Consider the following 16003-nt stretch of genomic DNA (forward strand, 5'->3'; position numbering starts at 1 on the left):
CACAGGTGGAATCTGAGTTTACTGTGCCTCTTGAAAATGCTGAAGTCTCCTGGCAAAGTTTTTTGGTTAACCTGTAGGTTGGCTGTTCTCTCTGCTCATGGTTTCTTTAACTCCTTGCAATTCCATTTGTTAACTCTTGGGCTATTCTACTATTGGTGCTCTATGCATAAAGTTCTTGTGTATACCTATATGTAGTGCTTTCTCTACACTCTCCTTTAGCAATCTCAGGGTTTTAGCTTTTCAATTACTCTCTGATTCACTGAAGAGAAATGGATCTCTTCCTTTTTCTATAGTGTACAGAGTTTGTTTGTTTGTTTGTTTTTGAGTTCCTGTCTCACCAAGTTCTTTATTGCAATATTAAGGAAAAGCTAGTTAATATTTCTATTATGATTTTATATACTATGTCTTTAATGAACGCATTATCAGACCTTCAGTTTTTTTGTTAGATTTACAGCATCCTTACTATCTACAAATTACCATCTCTCTAGTTTTTATCCCTTTTATTTTTTCTCTTGACTTAGTGCTGTAGCTGAGATGATGAATACTATACTGTATAAGACTAGAGAAAGCAGGTACTCTGGTTTTCTTCCAGTTTTAGGGGAGATACCAGTTTTCCTCCACTTAATACAATGTTGGCTATGTTTGTCATATTTAATGGTCAATATTATTATAAAGGGGTATGTTCCATTTACTCCTAATTTCTTTAGGAATTTTTATCATTAGGTCAACCCTGTCAAGTGCCTTTTCTGTATTTATTGAGATGACTATGGGATTTCTGTATTAAGCCTATTAAGATAGTACTACAGTGATTGCTTTGCATCTTTTGAACCAACCTTTCACGTGTGGAATGAAACCAATCTTGACATTATCTTATTAATGTGATTTTGAACTTAATTTGCAAAGGTATTTTTGTATCTGTTTATAAGGAAATTGGTCATTTCATTTGCAGTTGTTTGGTTTTGATGTCAAGGTGATAACTGGCTTAGTAAAATGTGAGTCTGTACCTTTCCTTTTTGTGTTTCGAGAAATATTTTCACAAATATTGATTATTATCAGATTTTCTATTATTCACCAGTAAATTCATCCAGTTCTGGGCTTTTCATTGTGAAGAGGTACTTAAATATTGCCTTAATTTCTTTAAATGTTATGGATTTGTTTAAATTGTTCAATTTCAGTATGTCATATACAGCTAGAAAATTTTTTGTTTCTTATTTATTTCCAAACTTGAAATGTTCATTTTCAAAGTATTCTCTAACGATCTTGAGTGTTTCTTTGGATCCTGTTTTAGCTACTTTTTCAACTCTAGTTTTATCAATTAAAATTATTTCTCTCTTTGGTTAGTTTGACTAGGGATTTGTCAACTCTGTTAGTCTTTCCAAAGACTTTCCAGCTCTGATTTTATGTATTTCTTTTTCTTTTAGTTTCTATTTCAGTGATTTGTGCCCTTATCTTTATTATTTACCAGTTGCTGCATTTAGGTTTAGTTTGTTTTTATTTTTATTTTTTTAGAACCTTGAGGTTTGTATTAATTGGGTTATTACTTGGTTATTGTATTAGGGTTTTCTAGAGTCACAGAACTTATGGATAGTCTCTATATAGTAAAGGAATTTATTGATGACTTACAGTCTGCAGCCCAGTTCCCAACAATGGTTCAGTAGTAGCTGTGAATGGAAGTCCAAGGATCTAGCAGTTACTCAGGCAGTCCTACTAGAGGCTTATCCTGTCTGATACATTGTACTCTCATTGTAGGAACTTGGCATTTTTCTCCCTCATTTCTTCAGTGAATCAATCAAACTAATTGTTAAATCATCAAGTATTTGGGTGTTTTCTAAGGTTCACATTTGGGTAGATTTCTGGTGTTTTCTATACTGTATCCAGATAAGCTTCAGGGATTATTTCTGTATCTTTGTTTCTGTATCTGTGTCTGTTTCTGTCTCTCTTGATTGCTTTGTGGCCTGTAACATGATCAGATTTTAGAGATGGGTGGAGTATTCTATAGATACCTATTAAGTCCATTTGATCTATAGATTAAAAAAAGATTGTTTTGTTTTATTTTTTAGACAGGGGTCTCACTACTCAATATGAGGCCTTAACTGGTCTGGAACTTGTTGTGTATAACAGGCTGGCCTAGAATCCAGATAACTGCTTGCAGATTAGTGGTGTGCAACCGCCATACCTAGAGTAGATGGTATAATTTAGTTCTGATTTTTTTTTTTTTTTTTTTTTTTTTTTAGTTTTTAGTTTTAGCTTGGTTGGCTCATCTATTCTTATATCTGAGAGTAGGGTATTGAAGTTTCTCACTATTTGTCATGACCTGTGTAACCTTTCATGCCTTTTATAGTGTTTGTTTTGTGGAATTTGGAGCATCAAGATTCAGGATATTAAATACTTACAATAGGTCCTCTTGATGAATTGTTCCCTTTATTAACACATAGTAGCCCTCTGTACTTTTTAAATCTTTTTGTAATTTTTATTGCAGTTTACTTATCTGTCTGTCTGTCTGTCTACCTACCTACCTACCTACCTATGTACCTACCTTTCTAGTGCACCATGGCACATATGTGGAGGTCAGAGGACAACTTGTGAGCTGACTCAAATCAAATTTGTGTGGTCAGAATTGGAGACAGGTGTCTTTACATCGTGAGCCATCTTACTGGCCCAGTTTGTAGCAACCCTCCTTATCTCTTCTGAGTAGTTGTGGCTTGAACACTGTGTTACCAGATGTGCAAATTGCTACCATCTTGTTTGCAACCCCATTTGCTTGGTAGCTTGATTTCCAACTTTTGGTTCAGTTTTTTGGAGACAACAGATAGTTGGATCGTGCCATTTAATTCAATGAGTTAGTGTCTTGGTTTCTTTTCTGGTTGCTGTGATAAAATGTTTCGACAAAACATCATAGAAAGGGTTCATTGCAGCTGAGTTTGATGTCTTATCATTGCAGGGAAGTCACAGTGGCAAGAGCACAAGGCAGTTGGTCACATCGCATCTTAATCTATTTAACACAATTAATGGATGAGTGTATGCTCAGTTCCTTTCTGCATTTACATAACCCATGTCCCTGTCAGGAGTTGGTGCCAGTCTCAGTGGGCACATCTTCAGTTAACCTAATCAAGACAGTCTCTCACAGGCGTGACTGGCCAAAGGCCCATTTCCTAGGTGGTTCTTGTTTGTGTCAAGTTGACAGTTCTATCACAAGGAGGTATATAGATCTTCCAGTTGGCTAGTTAGGCGCATCTACATTCATGGTTATTACTGAGAAAGTTTTGTGATTGATGGTTTTGGTGGTGGTAGTGTTCTAGATGGCTGGCTTAGTGATACTTTTTTCTTTCTCTTCTGGTAGTTTTGGATGTTTGTTCCTCTGCTGTTTGACATGATGAATTCTTTCTGAGTCATGTGTTGTTGTTCCTCTCCCTTTCTTCTTCTTTTCTCATGATATGTATTCTTTCTTATATTCTCTGGGGTGAAACTTCCTTCTTCCTCTGTGTACATTAGTCTCTTGGCTTTTTTTTGCACTATTGGCCTAATTATCATTGAATTGTTATTTGTATATGCCTTTAAGCATTCTTCTCTGTACATTTTTTTTAAGTGTGGGTGGGTTTTGTAGGAAAGGGAGACTTTTTTTTTAAAGATTTATTTATTATATGTAAGTACACTAGCTGTCTTCAGACACATCAGAAGAGGGCATCAGATCTCATTACAGATGGTTGTGAGCCACCATGTGGGTACTGGGAATTGAACTCAGGACCTGTGGAAGAGCAGTCAATGCTCTTACCTGCTGAGACATCTCTCCAGCCCTCTGTAAATGTTAATGAATAGATTTGCTGGGTATTGCAATCTTGGTTGACAGCTATTTACTTTCAGGGCTTGAAACACATCATTTTCTATTTCCTGACTTTTAGAGTTGGTGATGACAGGCGTGATTTTATTCTGATGTTTCTTCATGGGAGGGTGAATTGCTTTTTCTTTCTTACAGCTTTTAGTTTTGTTTCTTTACCTTTTTTTTAAATGTTTGTTTATTTATTTTTTACACACCAGATTTTATCCCCCTGTCCACCCTCCTACTGCTCCATATCCCATACCTCCTCCCCACCCCCCGTCTCTGCGAGGATGTCTCCACCCGCTACCCTATGTGACCTCTAAACTCCCTGGGGCCTCCAGTCTCTTGAGGGTTAGGTGCATCATCCTGATTGAACACAGACCTGGCAGTCCTCATATGTATGTTGGGGGCCTCATATCAGCAGGTGTATGCTGTCTGGTTGGTGGTCCAGTGTTTGAGAGTCCTCGGGGGTACAGGTTAATTGAGACTGCTAGTCTTCCTACAGGGTTGCCCTCCTCCTCAGCTTCTTTCAGCCTTTCTCTAATTCAACCTCAGGAGTCAGCAGCTTTTGTCCATTGGCTGGGTGCAAATATCTGCATCTGACTCTTTCAGCTGCTTGTTGGTCTTCCAGAGTGCAGTCATGCTAGGTCCATTTTTGTGAGTGCTCTATAGCGTCAGTAATAGTGACAGGCCTTGGGACCTCCCCTTGAGCTGGATCCCACTTTGGGTCTGTAATGTCTTGACTGTGGTATACTCTGCAGATTTCTTCTCTGGTCTTCTTCTTGTTTCTTTTCTTTTTCCAAGTATCCTAAACACTTTCTGGTTTTGCATCTCTTTCTCACACTAAGTTTGGATCCTTCTTAGCTAAAATTTCATTGAGTACCTGTCTAAGCCATTTGATTTTTATCTCACTTATATGAGTTACATGTGCAAGTATGATGTCTTGAATTAGTCTTACATTTTGGTAGTTTTGGTTAAGCTCATTGACCCTCATGTTGAGTATGTTACTGCTGTGGCCTCTACTCTGGAATGGACTCTTCCTGTGGTCTTCCTGTATCTGTTGATGATCTTTCTGCTGGGCTTTCTATTTGATTGATTGATTTTTTTTTTCTTTTGTCTCATACCTGTTTCCTTCCATTTTGGAGTCTTGGTTTTCTTTCCAAATTTTTCCTTGAAGTTACTGATTCTTTCATCTTTGTTTGTTAACCCTATTGTGTAAGTTTCAAAATGACTTCATAACTTTGTTGTCTAGGTTTAGAATGGATTTCCTTTTTAGTTTGCGTCTTCATTTGGTCATTGGTAGTTTTTAAAACTAAGACTTTAGAATCTTTTCCTACCATTTCATCTCATTGTCTTTGTTTTCCAGTTCTGACAAATGTTAGCTTGTGGAGAAGTCATGTTGTACTGCTGTGTTATGGGGTTTGAATTTGTTTTGTGGATCTCTTGGTGTGTGTGTGTGTGTGTGTGTGTGTGTGTGTGTGTGTGTCTGTCTGTCTGTCTGTCTGTCTGTCTTTGGGTTGCTTTTCTCCCTTTCCTTTTTTTTCTTCTTCTTCTTCTTCTTTTTTTTTTTTTTCCATGTAACCCATGTGGATTGTCTTTACTTGGATTTACGTTCAGGGAAAAGTGACTGAAGTAAACAGTTGTGATGACTCTTTGACAGTAGTTCCAGGAGCTGCAGGAGTGAGTTTGTGCCCCTCACTTGTATCCCTATAAGACTTGGAGACAGACAGGGACACTAGTATACTGGTTGAGGGAAATGTTACAAACACATCGGCGTTAAGAGTGTCAGCATTTAAGTAGTTAATGAAGGAACTGTGGGAAGAAAAGTAAACAGAGTACAAAGAAAAGTGTATAGATAGGTTAGAGGCATAGAAATAGCAATAGAAAACACTGTATATCAGATTTAGAGAAAAGAGGCACAGACCTAAGAACCTTTTCCCACAGAGTATAAGTTACAGCATATCAGTTGAATACTTAAGATACCAGTATGTAAATGTGGAAAAAGAATTAAAAATAAAAAATTATAAAAGATTCACATATAAAAAATAGAATGCTAAAATTAAAAATTAATGATTAAAATCAATGTAGAATAAAATAGAAGGTATTACATTCTCATTGGAGCTTCTTGAACCTGGTTGGAGAGAGCTTGTGTTTGTGTTTGTTCTGTGCTTCAATACCCTGTGCCAAATTTTGCTGCCACAAACTCTGTGTAACCTTTGTATCTCCTTGCTTATTGCCTGGGCGGGGTTGCTGCAGCTCTTAGATTCACAGTCTCATACTTGCTCATGCAGCTCTACACTGTAGCTTGGGGTCTGGTGCTCCTGACTTTGATGCTGCACCATGTTCCAGATTTTGCAGCCTCTTCCCTGGGTCTAATTCACTTGTTTCATGGGATTTCTCAGTGCCAGGATCCCTTACCCTTCATTGACAGGCTGACAGGCAGACTTGCCTCAGTCTCTTTGGCATTCTTGCCACATTCCCACTGCCTAGCTGTGAGATCACCTGTTCTCCAGGCAGTGCTTGGGAGGGAGGATTTTAGGTGTTAGAAATATTCAGTGTCAGACTCCTTCACCTCTTTGTAGGGTGTGGTTTGCTCATGTCTAGCTAACTTGAAATTCTGCCTCCAGTTTGAATTTTCAACAACCCACCCTGTCTCTTTTGGCAGCTCTCATGCTGTCACTGGGAGCTCGGAGTCCCTTCAGGGCACTTCCCTGAAGGTTCCTCTGTCTGTACTCCTTGATATGCTCAGATGAGTGCTCAGATGGTGGGGGGTGGTGCAGCGTGGAATAAAATCCACCTCATTTTCTTTTTGCTGGCTCTATTCTTTCTGTTACTTTGACATTGGTGGCCTTTTATCTTGGCCTTCTATTCAGACACGTGAACTAACAAATGCAGTCTCTGATCTCCCATCCTCCCAGAACATTGTCTGTTTGTTGAGTCTGAGATGTTTGTTTTCTTATCCAGTATCACAGGTACATTGAGATTGCAATAAAACAGTGCAGGAGCTCAGGAATCGACTGCAAAATCCACGGTCTCATCCTGCTTGGCCGCATCCGTGCTGAAGAGGAGGACCTGGCTGCAGTTCCTTTTTTGGCTTCAGACAATGAGGAGGAGGAGGATGATAAGGGCAGCACTGGGAGGTGAGAGTTCCTACTTACACTCTGCTGTGCTCGAGTCCATTCTGTCCCATTCACAGGAGTAAATGCCTCCTCTGAATGAGGGTAGCATCGTGCCTACTACAGTGCTTGATACAGCTAGTTGGGGTTGGTCTCAAGAATAATTAACTTGCAAGAAAATAAAACATAAAAAATACACATTTCAAAACATAATCATGAGAGAGGACTGAAAACAAAGTTTACTTTTTCTTTTAACCTGAATTGTCTCTGTTTTGGTGTAAATCCTTGTAGCTTCCTTTTTCTTCCCTGTGCCAAAAGATGTTTTTCTACAGTCATGGTATAGTATACATTTTATGTCTAGTTATTTTACTATTAACTTAAATGTTTTACTTGTGCTTTATTATGGTAGAATATACTAAGCATAATCTTCCATTTCGACAGTTTTAAGTTTATAGTTCGCTGGCATTAAATACATAGACACTGTTTTAAAACTGTTTCTGGATTGTCTTTAGGTTCTTGTATATGATTTTTATGGAATCTTAGACTTCTCGTTAGTCCTGACTTTATGTGTAATTGTGACGATGATTACTGTAGTTATCATTCAGCACATGCCTGGGGAGTGTCTTCTGTGGGTCACTCCTGTGGTGACAGGCTCATCTACATCAGCTTGGAACTGGGAAGTGAGGGGAGCATGTGCTGCCTTGAGGACTACAATGGAATGTTACCCCCGACAGAAAGAGTCAGTGTTTTATGAAGCAGGGTGAGCAGGCAAAAATAATCGAGTTACATATGCCAGGGCCAACAGATTCTTCATTTGTGTGTCTATTCTAAGACATATGGAACAAGGGCTACTTTAGGCTTCTTTGCAGAGCTAGCAGCAACATTGTAGATATACTTTCCTCACAGGTTGTGTTTTTATAGATGAATCTGTGCATGTGGAATTGTTGTGGCAAACGTGCCAAACACATTGCTGTTTGTCCAACATTGCTAAGACCATGCTGAATTCCTCGTAGAGCCAGAGCCTTTGTCAGTAGGCATTGGCACCAACTCAGTTGAACAAACACTTTGCTCCGAGTTGCTTTCAGTGATGTAAGGAGACAGAGAAAATAGTTCCATCTGCATTACTGCACAATACATGCTTTTAGTCATGAGTGGGCCAGCAACTGTGGGTGAGCCACATTCTTTCAGGGTCTGTGGTATTAGTTTTAGAAGTTGTCCTGCCTTATTTTAAACTTCTTCAAAGAAGATGAAAAGAAGTACTATATGTCTATACTAGCTTCTCTACAGTATATGTGAGAATTGTAGATTAATACCTTCTCATTTAGTGGCCACTAAAATGAATTGGGCAGGTCTAATTAGTATATTTATTATATATGCGAGGTAATCAATGGCTTAGTGATGAGTTGTTGTTGTTTTTTAAACGATTGAATGCACTAACAGGAAAATTGACATTTGGATACATCTTGAAATTTCTAAATAATACTATTAATTAGCTAATAGTATCTGGATTAATTAACAGTCTAAGCAGTTTGTCTTAAAGCCAGCTCCCAAGTTGCATGTGTACATAGTGATGATGATTAGCTGACCATTCAGTACTTAACATGGTACCATTCCTTGAACTTTCTGAATGTCAGCTCTTGCTTCTCAGCCACATTTCGACCAAAAATCTATTATATGATAATCTGGTACCTTGTACATTAATTTGCCTACTTTGCCTTTTATTAGATTAGTCAGCTTTTCTACAGTATATTCCCATACCAATGTGTTTTGATCTCCTAAAGCAAATATTTATTCTTATATAACATTAAAAAAAAAAAAACCTCAAGTCTATATAAAGGGTAGTTTCTAGAACCCAAAATCTTCCATTCTTGTAAAAAATAGATCTAAAAACAAGTTTAAAAGGGGGTGGGGGAGCAGGGCTTAGCTCTTGGCCTCAAAATACCAGCTGAGAAAATCTTAACACTGTCCCGTGCACTATGAGACTTTTAGCAAGTTGAGAACTAATGCTGTGTCTGATTTTGATTGAGTTTCCTACCATAGAGGGCAGGCCAGGAGATGGGTTCAGCAAAGTAGGTAGCAACTCAAGAATGAGAGGATGGCAGAATCTCTAACCTAGTGGGCCAGTGGCCAGGCGTTGTAGCTTGTGTTGTAGACAGAGACTATAAAGGAAGAAAGTAGCAAATTGCCCGATGTGTGTCTATATCAGAAGAACCCCAATATCATGTAGTTAAATCTGTTTAATTTTTTTCTTTGAGAAATAAAATGACCACACACGTATCTACATACAGTACCCCACCCATGTCCCCCAAATGCCACATGGCATACTTCTAGGTAGACTCTGTTAGGACTTTTCCCCAGTGGCTCCACAGGTCCATTTGGGTTCTGTTTACTGTGTACCCTGTTGACAAGTAGGACTTGTCTTGAGCCAGTGAAGCATTGAATATTTACTTGTGTTTAAGAAGTAAGCAGATATGCACTGGATCATAGGAGTTTTGTCTCATAGAATCTTATCGTGGAGGAATGGCCAATTGATTTGATATCAGAATGTTCTCCATCAATAAAAGGCTAAAATATAAATTTTGCTATTAAAAGATAACATGTTGCTGGGTATGGCAATGCACACTTATTATCCTAGCACTCAGGAGGCAGAGGCACACAGATCTCAGAACAGCCCAGTCTACCTAGGGAAGTCCATGCTAGACTGGACTACATATTCTATGCCAGACAGGATTACATACTGAGATCCTATCTCAAAAACAAACAAACAAATGGACAAAACCAAAACAAAGTAATATATATATATGTATATGTATGTGTGTGTGTGTGTGTGTGTGTGTGTGTGTTTGTGTATATATATATTTGTTGTAGTGAAGGTACGATACAGTTATAATCTACAATTTTCACCTACGTTTATATAAGTGTTGGTCTCATGGAACACTTACTCATACAAATTGGGGGGTTTATTGTGTTAAAGCAAATCTTGTAAGAGTTCCTAAGAGTGACTAGAATGTGCTAATACTTGGAGGTGCTCTTTGTGTTTTAAATGCTTTATTTTGAGTAAGCTTTGTTTCTACTTTTGTTTTTTTGTCTAGTCTTATTAGAAAGAAGACTCCAGGGTTGGAATCAACAGCTACAATAAGAACCAAAGTGTTTGTGTGGGGACTGAATGACAAGGACCAGCTTGGTGGCCTTAAAGGCTCGAAGGTACTTATTTATGCCCTGTAGCTGATGTGAATGCTTACTGTTGCTTTTGTCTGAGTCCCAGCAGGAGTCAGACTCTTTAAGGATGTATTTTCTAAATGTGGTTTAGGAAACTCAGTTTTCAACAGTAATACACATTGTCAAATTGAGTTTGTGAGAAGTCTCTATTGTTTAGATATAGTTGTATTCTACCTACCTAAAAGGCTGGAGCATAAACTAAAACATGTGAAATGATTTGACAATGTATAGGTAAAACTATAGTTTATAATTGTATCTTGCCTTCAGTACAATAAAATACTTAGACAATAATGTGTAAATGCCATAGTGGTATAAAGATGAATTAGTTGTGACTTTTGCTTACTGGATATTTGAGGTAGAATAGTCTTTATGGAAATGACGCTTTGTGAACACAGATAACTGGTAAAAATGCACATGGATGTGCACACTTGTCATCGTGGCGTGGCTCATGGGTAGAGACTTACTACTACTAAGTCTTGAGTTCCAAGGAAAAGTCGTATGACAGCTCCCATGCTTGCACTTCATTTCATAAATAATTCTGTTGGAGGCTAATTTGTATTTACTTAACAAAAAAAGGTAAGATCCCCCACAATAAAAATAACTATAACAGATAATACATTGGAACTAGGATTGAATTCATTGTATAATATCTTAAGTCCCCAAACCAATTAACTCCATATTTTAGTATTTGGAGATAACTCCATCAGATGAAATCTGCTCTTTTTAGTATTCTGTGATAACATCTTTAGTCATGCCCCTCTCTCACCGTTATCTTTGTTTTTTTGAGACAGGGTCTCTTCATACACCAGACTCACTGATTAGGCTAGGTTGGCTAACCAGCAAGTTTCAAGAGGTCTAGCTACATTTGTTCCCCAGCATTGAGATTGTAAACCATGACTGGCTCTTTTATATAGACTCTGGGAATTGAACTCAAATCCTTGTGCCTGTGTGGCAAGCCCTGGACTGAATCATCTTCCCAGCTCCTGGTCTAATTGTTTGTCTACCTTGCAAATCCAATTTAAGTCAATCTAATAGTATTCTTTCATCTTTAAAATGCTTTAGCACGTATATGTAAGAGGTAAGGACTCCTGTGGCTAAGGTAATTAGAAACTAACAGCTGTTCTCTATATTATCTGGTAAGATCACTTATGATTTACAATGTTTAAACACTATCTTTTTCCTTTGTTTGTTTTAAATATCCTATTCTAGATAAAGGTTCCTTCATTCTCTGAGACTCTGTCTGCCCTGAATGTGGTTCAGGTGGCTGGTGGTTCTAAGAGCTTGTTTGCAGGTATGATAATTCTAATATTGGAAAAATTATGTTTGGCACACATAATAGCTTTTATGTTCTGAAAAGTGACACTTGTTTTGACTGTTCTTGCAGTGACTGTGGAAGGGAAGGTGTATTCTTGTGGAGAAGCCACAAATGGCCGCCTAGGTCTGGGTATGTCCAGTGGGACGGTTCCTATTCCTCGGCAGATTACAGCCCTCAGCAGCTACGTGGTCAAGAAGGTAGCAGTTCACTCAGGTATGTACATCAGTGAGCAGTTCCTCATAAGCTTTTGCTCCTTCAAGTGATTAAGGCCCTTCAGTAACTTCCTGAAGTGTCCTATATGAATCTTCAGTGATGAGAAAGATATTTTTCAAATGAGTTCATTGCTGTCCTTCAGTTTCAGTTTGGCTTTGCTGAATATTTTTCTGAAGTACTATGCTAGGTTCCTAAGGAATGGAACTAAACTCTAGATACCAAGCTCAATTCATGCCCATACTGGATAGGATATGATTAACAGACAATTTAAATGGTAGTAGCTTATACAAAACAAGAATTTACTTTTCTACTCTGTTAACCTCTAGAGCAGTGGTTCTCAATCTGTGGGTCACAACACCTTGAGGGGGTCACATATCAGATATTCTGCAGGTCAGATATTTACATTTTGACTTAGCAGCAAAATTACAGTTATGAAATAGTTTTATGGTTGTGGGTCACCAAAACATGAAAAATTGTATTAAAGGGTAGTAGCATTAGGAAGGTTGAGAACCACTGCTCTAGGGTTAGGGTCTGGGCCCATCTATAAGGCATCTACCTGTGAAGAACTTTGGCTCTTCTGGCCTCTCTGTGGGAAGGTGGCTATAATACTCTAGCCCATGCAGCACCTCTCTAGAGTAGAAGTTGTTGTCCCTGATAATATGGGGTCTTCTGTTGGGGATAAAGAGTAGAAAGTGAATGCTGGGTGTTAGGAGCCTCATTTGCTGCAATGCCCTGACACTCAAAGAGTTTGTAGAGCCTTGACTGGATAGCTAAAGCTCATTCCTATAACCTGAGGCAGATCATTGGGCTCAGTGCCTGGGAAGAGCATAAGCTGTGTGTGCTTTCAAAATGGTTGGTCTAAATAGTCCCGCTGATGGGGCACAGTGCTATTTGTGATGACAGTCTGACTAATTAGCATGTGCTCATTTTTTATTTTTTATCTAAGGATTGACTTCTTATATACTAAAAGCAACAGAAGCCCCATTAACAGTCACTATTATTTTGCTGCTTCTTTGTAGGTAAAATATTTTAACAATTTTTAATTTACTAAAAGTCCATTTATTTTACATATATGTCACTTATATAGCTTGTATGATAACTATGGTGATAATTCTGTTTATTCATTTAGTCAATACATACACATTGAGAACATGCTATATTCCAAGCAGAATGGGTAGGAAAAACCTTTGACAGCCTTCCCCTGCATGAATGTTGCAGGTGGCCGGCATGCTACAGCCTTAACCGTGGATGGGAAGGTGTTTTCATGGGGTGAAGGTGATGATGGGAAACTTGGACACTTCAGCAGAATGTAAGATTTCTTTCTTCAATCTCACCCATTAACAGGGAACTATTAAGTAGTAATAATAGTGTATTTTCAGTTATTTTGCAGAAAATTAATGTTATAATTTATTTATTAAAATAAATATTAAATTTTTTAAAACCTGGATTAGATATGTTGTGATTTTACATACTCTTTTAAGGTTTGATAGTTAGAGTGATGTATACATATATTTTTTGTTGACCAAAGATGGGCCACCTCTGTGAAAAGACGTTTGATGAGGAGTGTTTACTCTTACCTTAGGAACTGTGACAAGCCAAGGCTCATAGAGGCTCTGAAAACCAAGCGTATCAGGGACATAGCCTGCGGGAGTTCTCATAGTGCAGCCCTGACATCCAGTGGGGAACTGTACACTTGGGGCCTTGGAGAGTATGGCCGATTGGGACATGGGGATAATACAACACAGCTGAAGCCCAAAATGGTGAGTATACACATTTTTATTGCTTTTAAATAATATATAGCAAAGATAAGCCTTAAGTCTAGGTTTTTAAAGACTTGAACGTTATTGACTTTGTTTTCTCAGTTCCCATGCTTCATTCTGTTTTAAATTTGTCATTGAGTAGGTAAAAGTCCTTCTTGGTCACCGAGTAATCCAGGTTGCGTGTGGAAGCAGAGATGCACAGACACTGGCTCTGACCGATGAAGGTAAGAGCTGGTTGTGATGGTAGGTTTCTGGCCGGGTATGAATGTTACGAACTATTTACCCGAGGTATTTATTTTTTAAACCTAGGTTTGGTGTTTTCTTGGGGTGATGGTGATTTTGGAAAATTGGGCCGAGGAGGAAGTGAAGGCTGTAATATTCCCCAGAACATTGAGAGACTAAATGGCCAGGGGGTGTGCCAGATTGAGTGTGGAGCTCAGTTTTCCTTGGCACTCACCAAGTCAGGAGTGGTGTGGACGTGGTACGTGAACTTCCTCAGTGTTATTGCCAAATGTGGAGTGTGTGGCAAGCCTTGTGCACAGCCTAGGCTGCTTGTAAAACTTTCTTCCTTACTCATTTGGCATCATTATATAGAAAAAGAAAATCTGTATTGTTGAATTGTGATTACTGATGATATTACAGAAAGATCTTACAGTGTTTTTGTAAAGAAATCTAGAGAAGTTTTAAACCAGTTTCCATGAGGTTTAAATAGGTTTGAAAAAAAATTTTGTGTTTCTGGAAGCTATGTGAAATAAGGAGAGCAAAACATTTGGCCCTCAGAAAATTTCTCTCTGTCCTCTCTCTCTCTCTCTCTCTCTCTCTCTCTCTCTCCTCTCCTCTCCTCTCTCTCTCTCTCCTCTCCTCTCCTCTCTCTCTCTCTCTCTCTCTCTCTCCCTCCCCTCTCTCTCTGTGTGTGTGTGTATGAGAGAGAGAGAGAGAGAGAGAGAGAGAGAGAGAGAGAGAGAGAGAGAGAGAGAAAGCTGTCTTTATTTAAAAAATGTGAAGAGCTGAATGCCCAGACCATTCTTGGATGGCATGTCAGGCAATTAGCAACTGGGAAATACATACCACACAGCACTTGGGAGGGGAGTTTGCAGTGCTGTCTATTCTTTTTTATTTGTTTTAAACAATGAAATCTATAGTAACTGAGCTATTGTAAGACATGTTACAGCATGAAAGATCTTACTGGCCAAGTTCATGAGTTAATTTGGATATGGCATGTAGAGTTAGAGGACCTTGAGTACTATGTATGACATCATCACTCCTTTCTAGAAGATGTATGGCAGTGAAAGTCTCCTTGTATAGCATTGCCAAACTGGAACCATGTAATGACATGTTGCTTTCTTCTCAGGGGGAAGGGCGACTACTTCAGACTGGGCCATGGCTCTGATGTCCATGTGCGCAAGCCACAGGTGGTGGAAGGACTGAGAGGGAAAAAGATTGTGCATGTGGCAGTTGGAGCCCTGCATTGCCTAGCAGTCACAGACTCAGGGCAGGTAAGGCTCTAGTGGCCTGTGGTAAGGTGCCCTCTTGGAGTGCTCATTGGGCTACACCCCTTATCTTGTCAAAACTGGAGTAATCAGATGGGTATGCTGGTATATGTCTATAATCCCAGCATTTGGAAGTCTGGAGCAGGAGGATAGCTAGTTGAAGGCTGACCTAGGTTACATTAGTGGGTTGCAGGCCAGCCTGGGCCATATTTTTGCATGCTACACCAAGAAAATAAAAACAAAAAGTACCTCTAAACTCCTGAGATGCTTGAATGAGTTTTAATATTAGGTTGTTGCAATGCAATTATTGAAATTTGCTATTTGATACTGAAATATATTCTTAAGTAAATGGTTTATTATTTTTAATAATTATTTATGAGTATGTTTTTGTCTGTCCATCTGTGTGTATGTGTGCACAAAGAGGACATCTTTGTGGAGTTTGTTCTTTCCTTGTACCATGTGAGTCTTGGAGATTGAACTAGGTTCCTAGTCATGGCCACAAGGACTTTTACTTCTTGAGTCATCTTTACAGCCCCTATTATGCATCACTTTAATGCACATTTCTCAATATGTGGGTTTTTGTTTGTTTGTTTTTTGAGGTTATTTTTCTTAATGACTTATTACTTGTCTTTATATTAAACTATTGAAATGATATTAGACCAAAAAAAAAAAAAAAAAACCCCAAAAACCAAATTTGAGTGACTTTCTTAAGTTTAAAGTGAGTCATAAAGCAATGGCAACAATTCACAAAATCAGCAATGTGTCTGACCCAGGAACTGTTAACAATAGACAATGCAGTTCTGGCTCTAGATATTTTGAGAGGAAAGCCTTCAAGGTGGGAAGCATAGTGGCCGAACATCAGGAGCTGACAATGACCAAGTGACAAAGAGTCATGGAGGGTGGTTCATAGGACTACATAGGATATTGCCAGCTAGCTCAGCTTGGACCATTCAACAGTCACTCAGTATTTGGTGCAAATTGGAAAGTTTTGCATTGTCATCTTCTCTTAATTTATGAACAATAGAACTGTTTTTTTGTTTGTTTGTTTTTGTTTTGTTTTGTTTTTTAATATG

The 16003-nt window shown here is 38.5% G+C and overlaps 1 protein-coding gene across 4 annotated transcripts in view; it reads left to right on the forward strand.

Moving 5' to 3' along the window:
* Herc2 (HECT and RLD domain containing E3 ubiquitin protein ligase 2) overlaps nucleotides 1–16003 on the forward strand; it is a 181677-nt gene that overhangs the window by 120920 nt on the left and 44754 nt on the right. For all 4 annotated transcript variants that reach the window (XM_006540639.2, NM_010418.2, XM_006540637.3 and 1 more), the window contains exons 56-64: nucleotides 6782–6957; nucleotides 10026–10137; nucleotides 11362–11443; nucleotides 11537–11680; nucleotides 12899–12989; nucleotides 13263–13440; nucleotides 13583–13664; nucleotides 13750–13921; nucleotides 14792–14936. In XM_006540639.2, the coding sequence (XP_006540702.1) occupies nucleotides 6782–6957; nucleotides 10026–10137; nucleotides 11362–11443; nucleotides 11537–11680; nucleotides 12899–12989; nucleotides 13263–13440; nucleotides 13583–13664; nucleotides 13750–13921; nucleotides 14792–14936 (1182 nt within the window). The remainder of the gene's footprint in view (nucleotides 1–6781; nucleotides 6958–10025; nucleotides 10138–11361; nucleotides 11444–11536; nucleotides 11681–12898; nucleotides 12990–13262; nucleotides 13441–13582; nucleotides 13665–13749; nucleotides 13922–14791; nucleotides 14937–16003) is intronic.

Source organism: Mus musculus, chromosome 7 (genome assembly GCF_000001635.26).
Source record: "Mus musculus strain C57BL/6J chromosome 7, GRCm38.p6 C57BL/6J".
In the NCBI taxonomy this organism is placed as follows: Eukaryota; Metazoa; Chordata; class Mammalia; order Rodentia; family Muridae; genus Mus; species Mus musculus.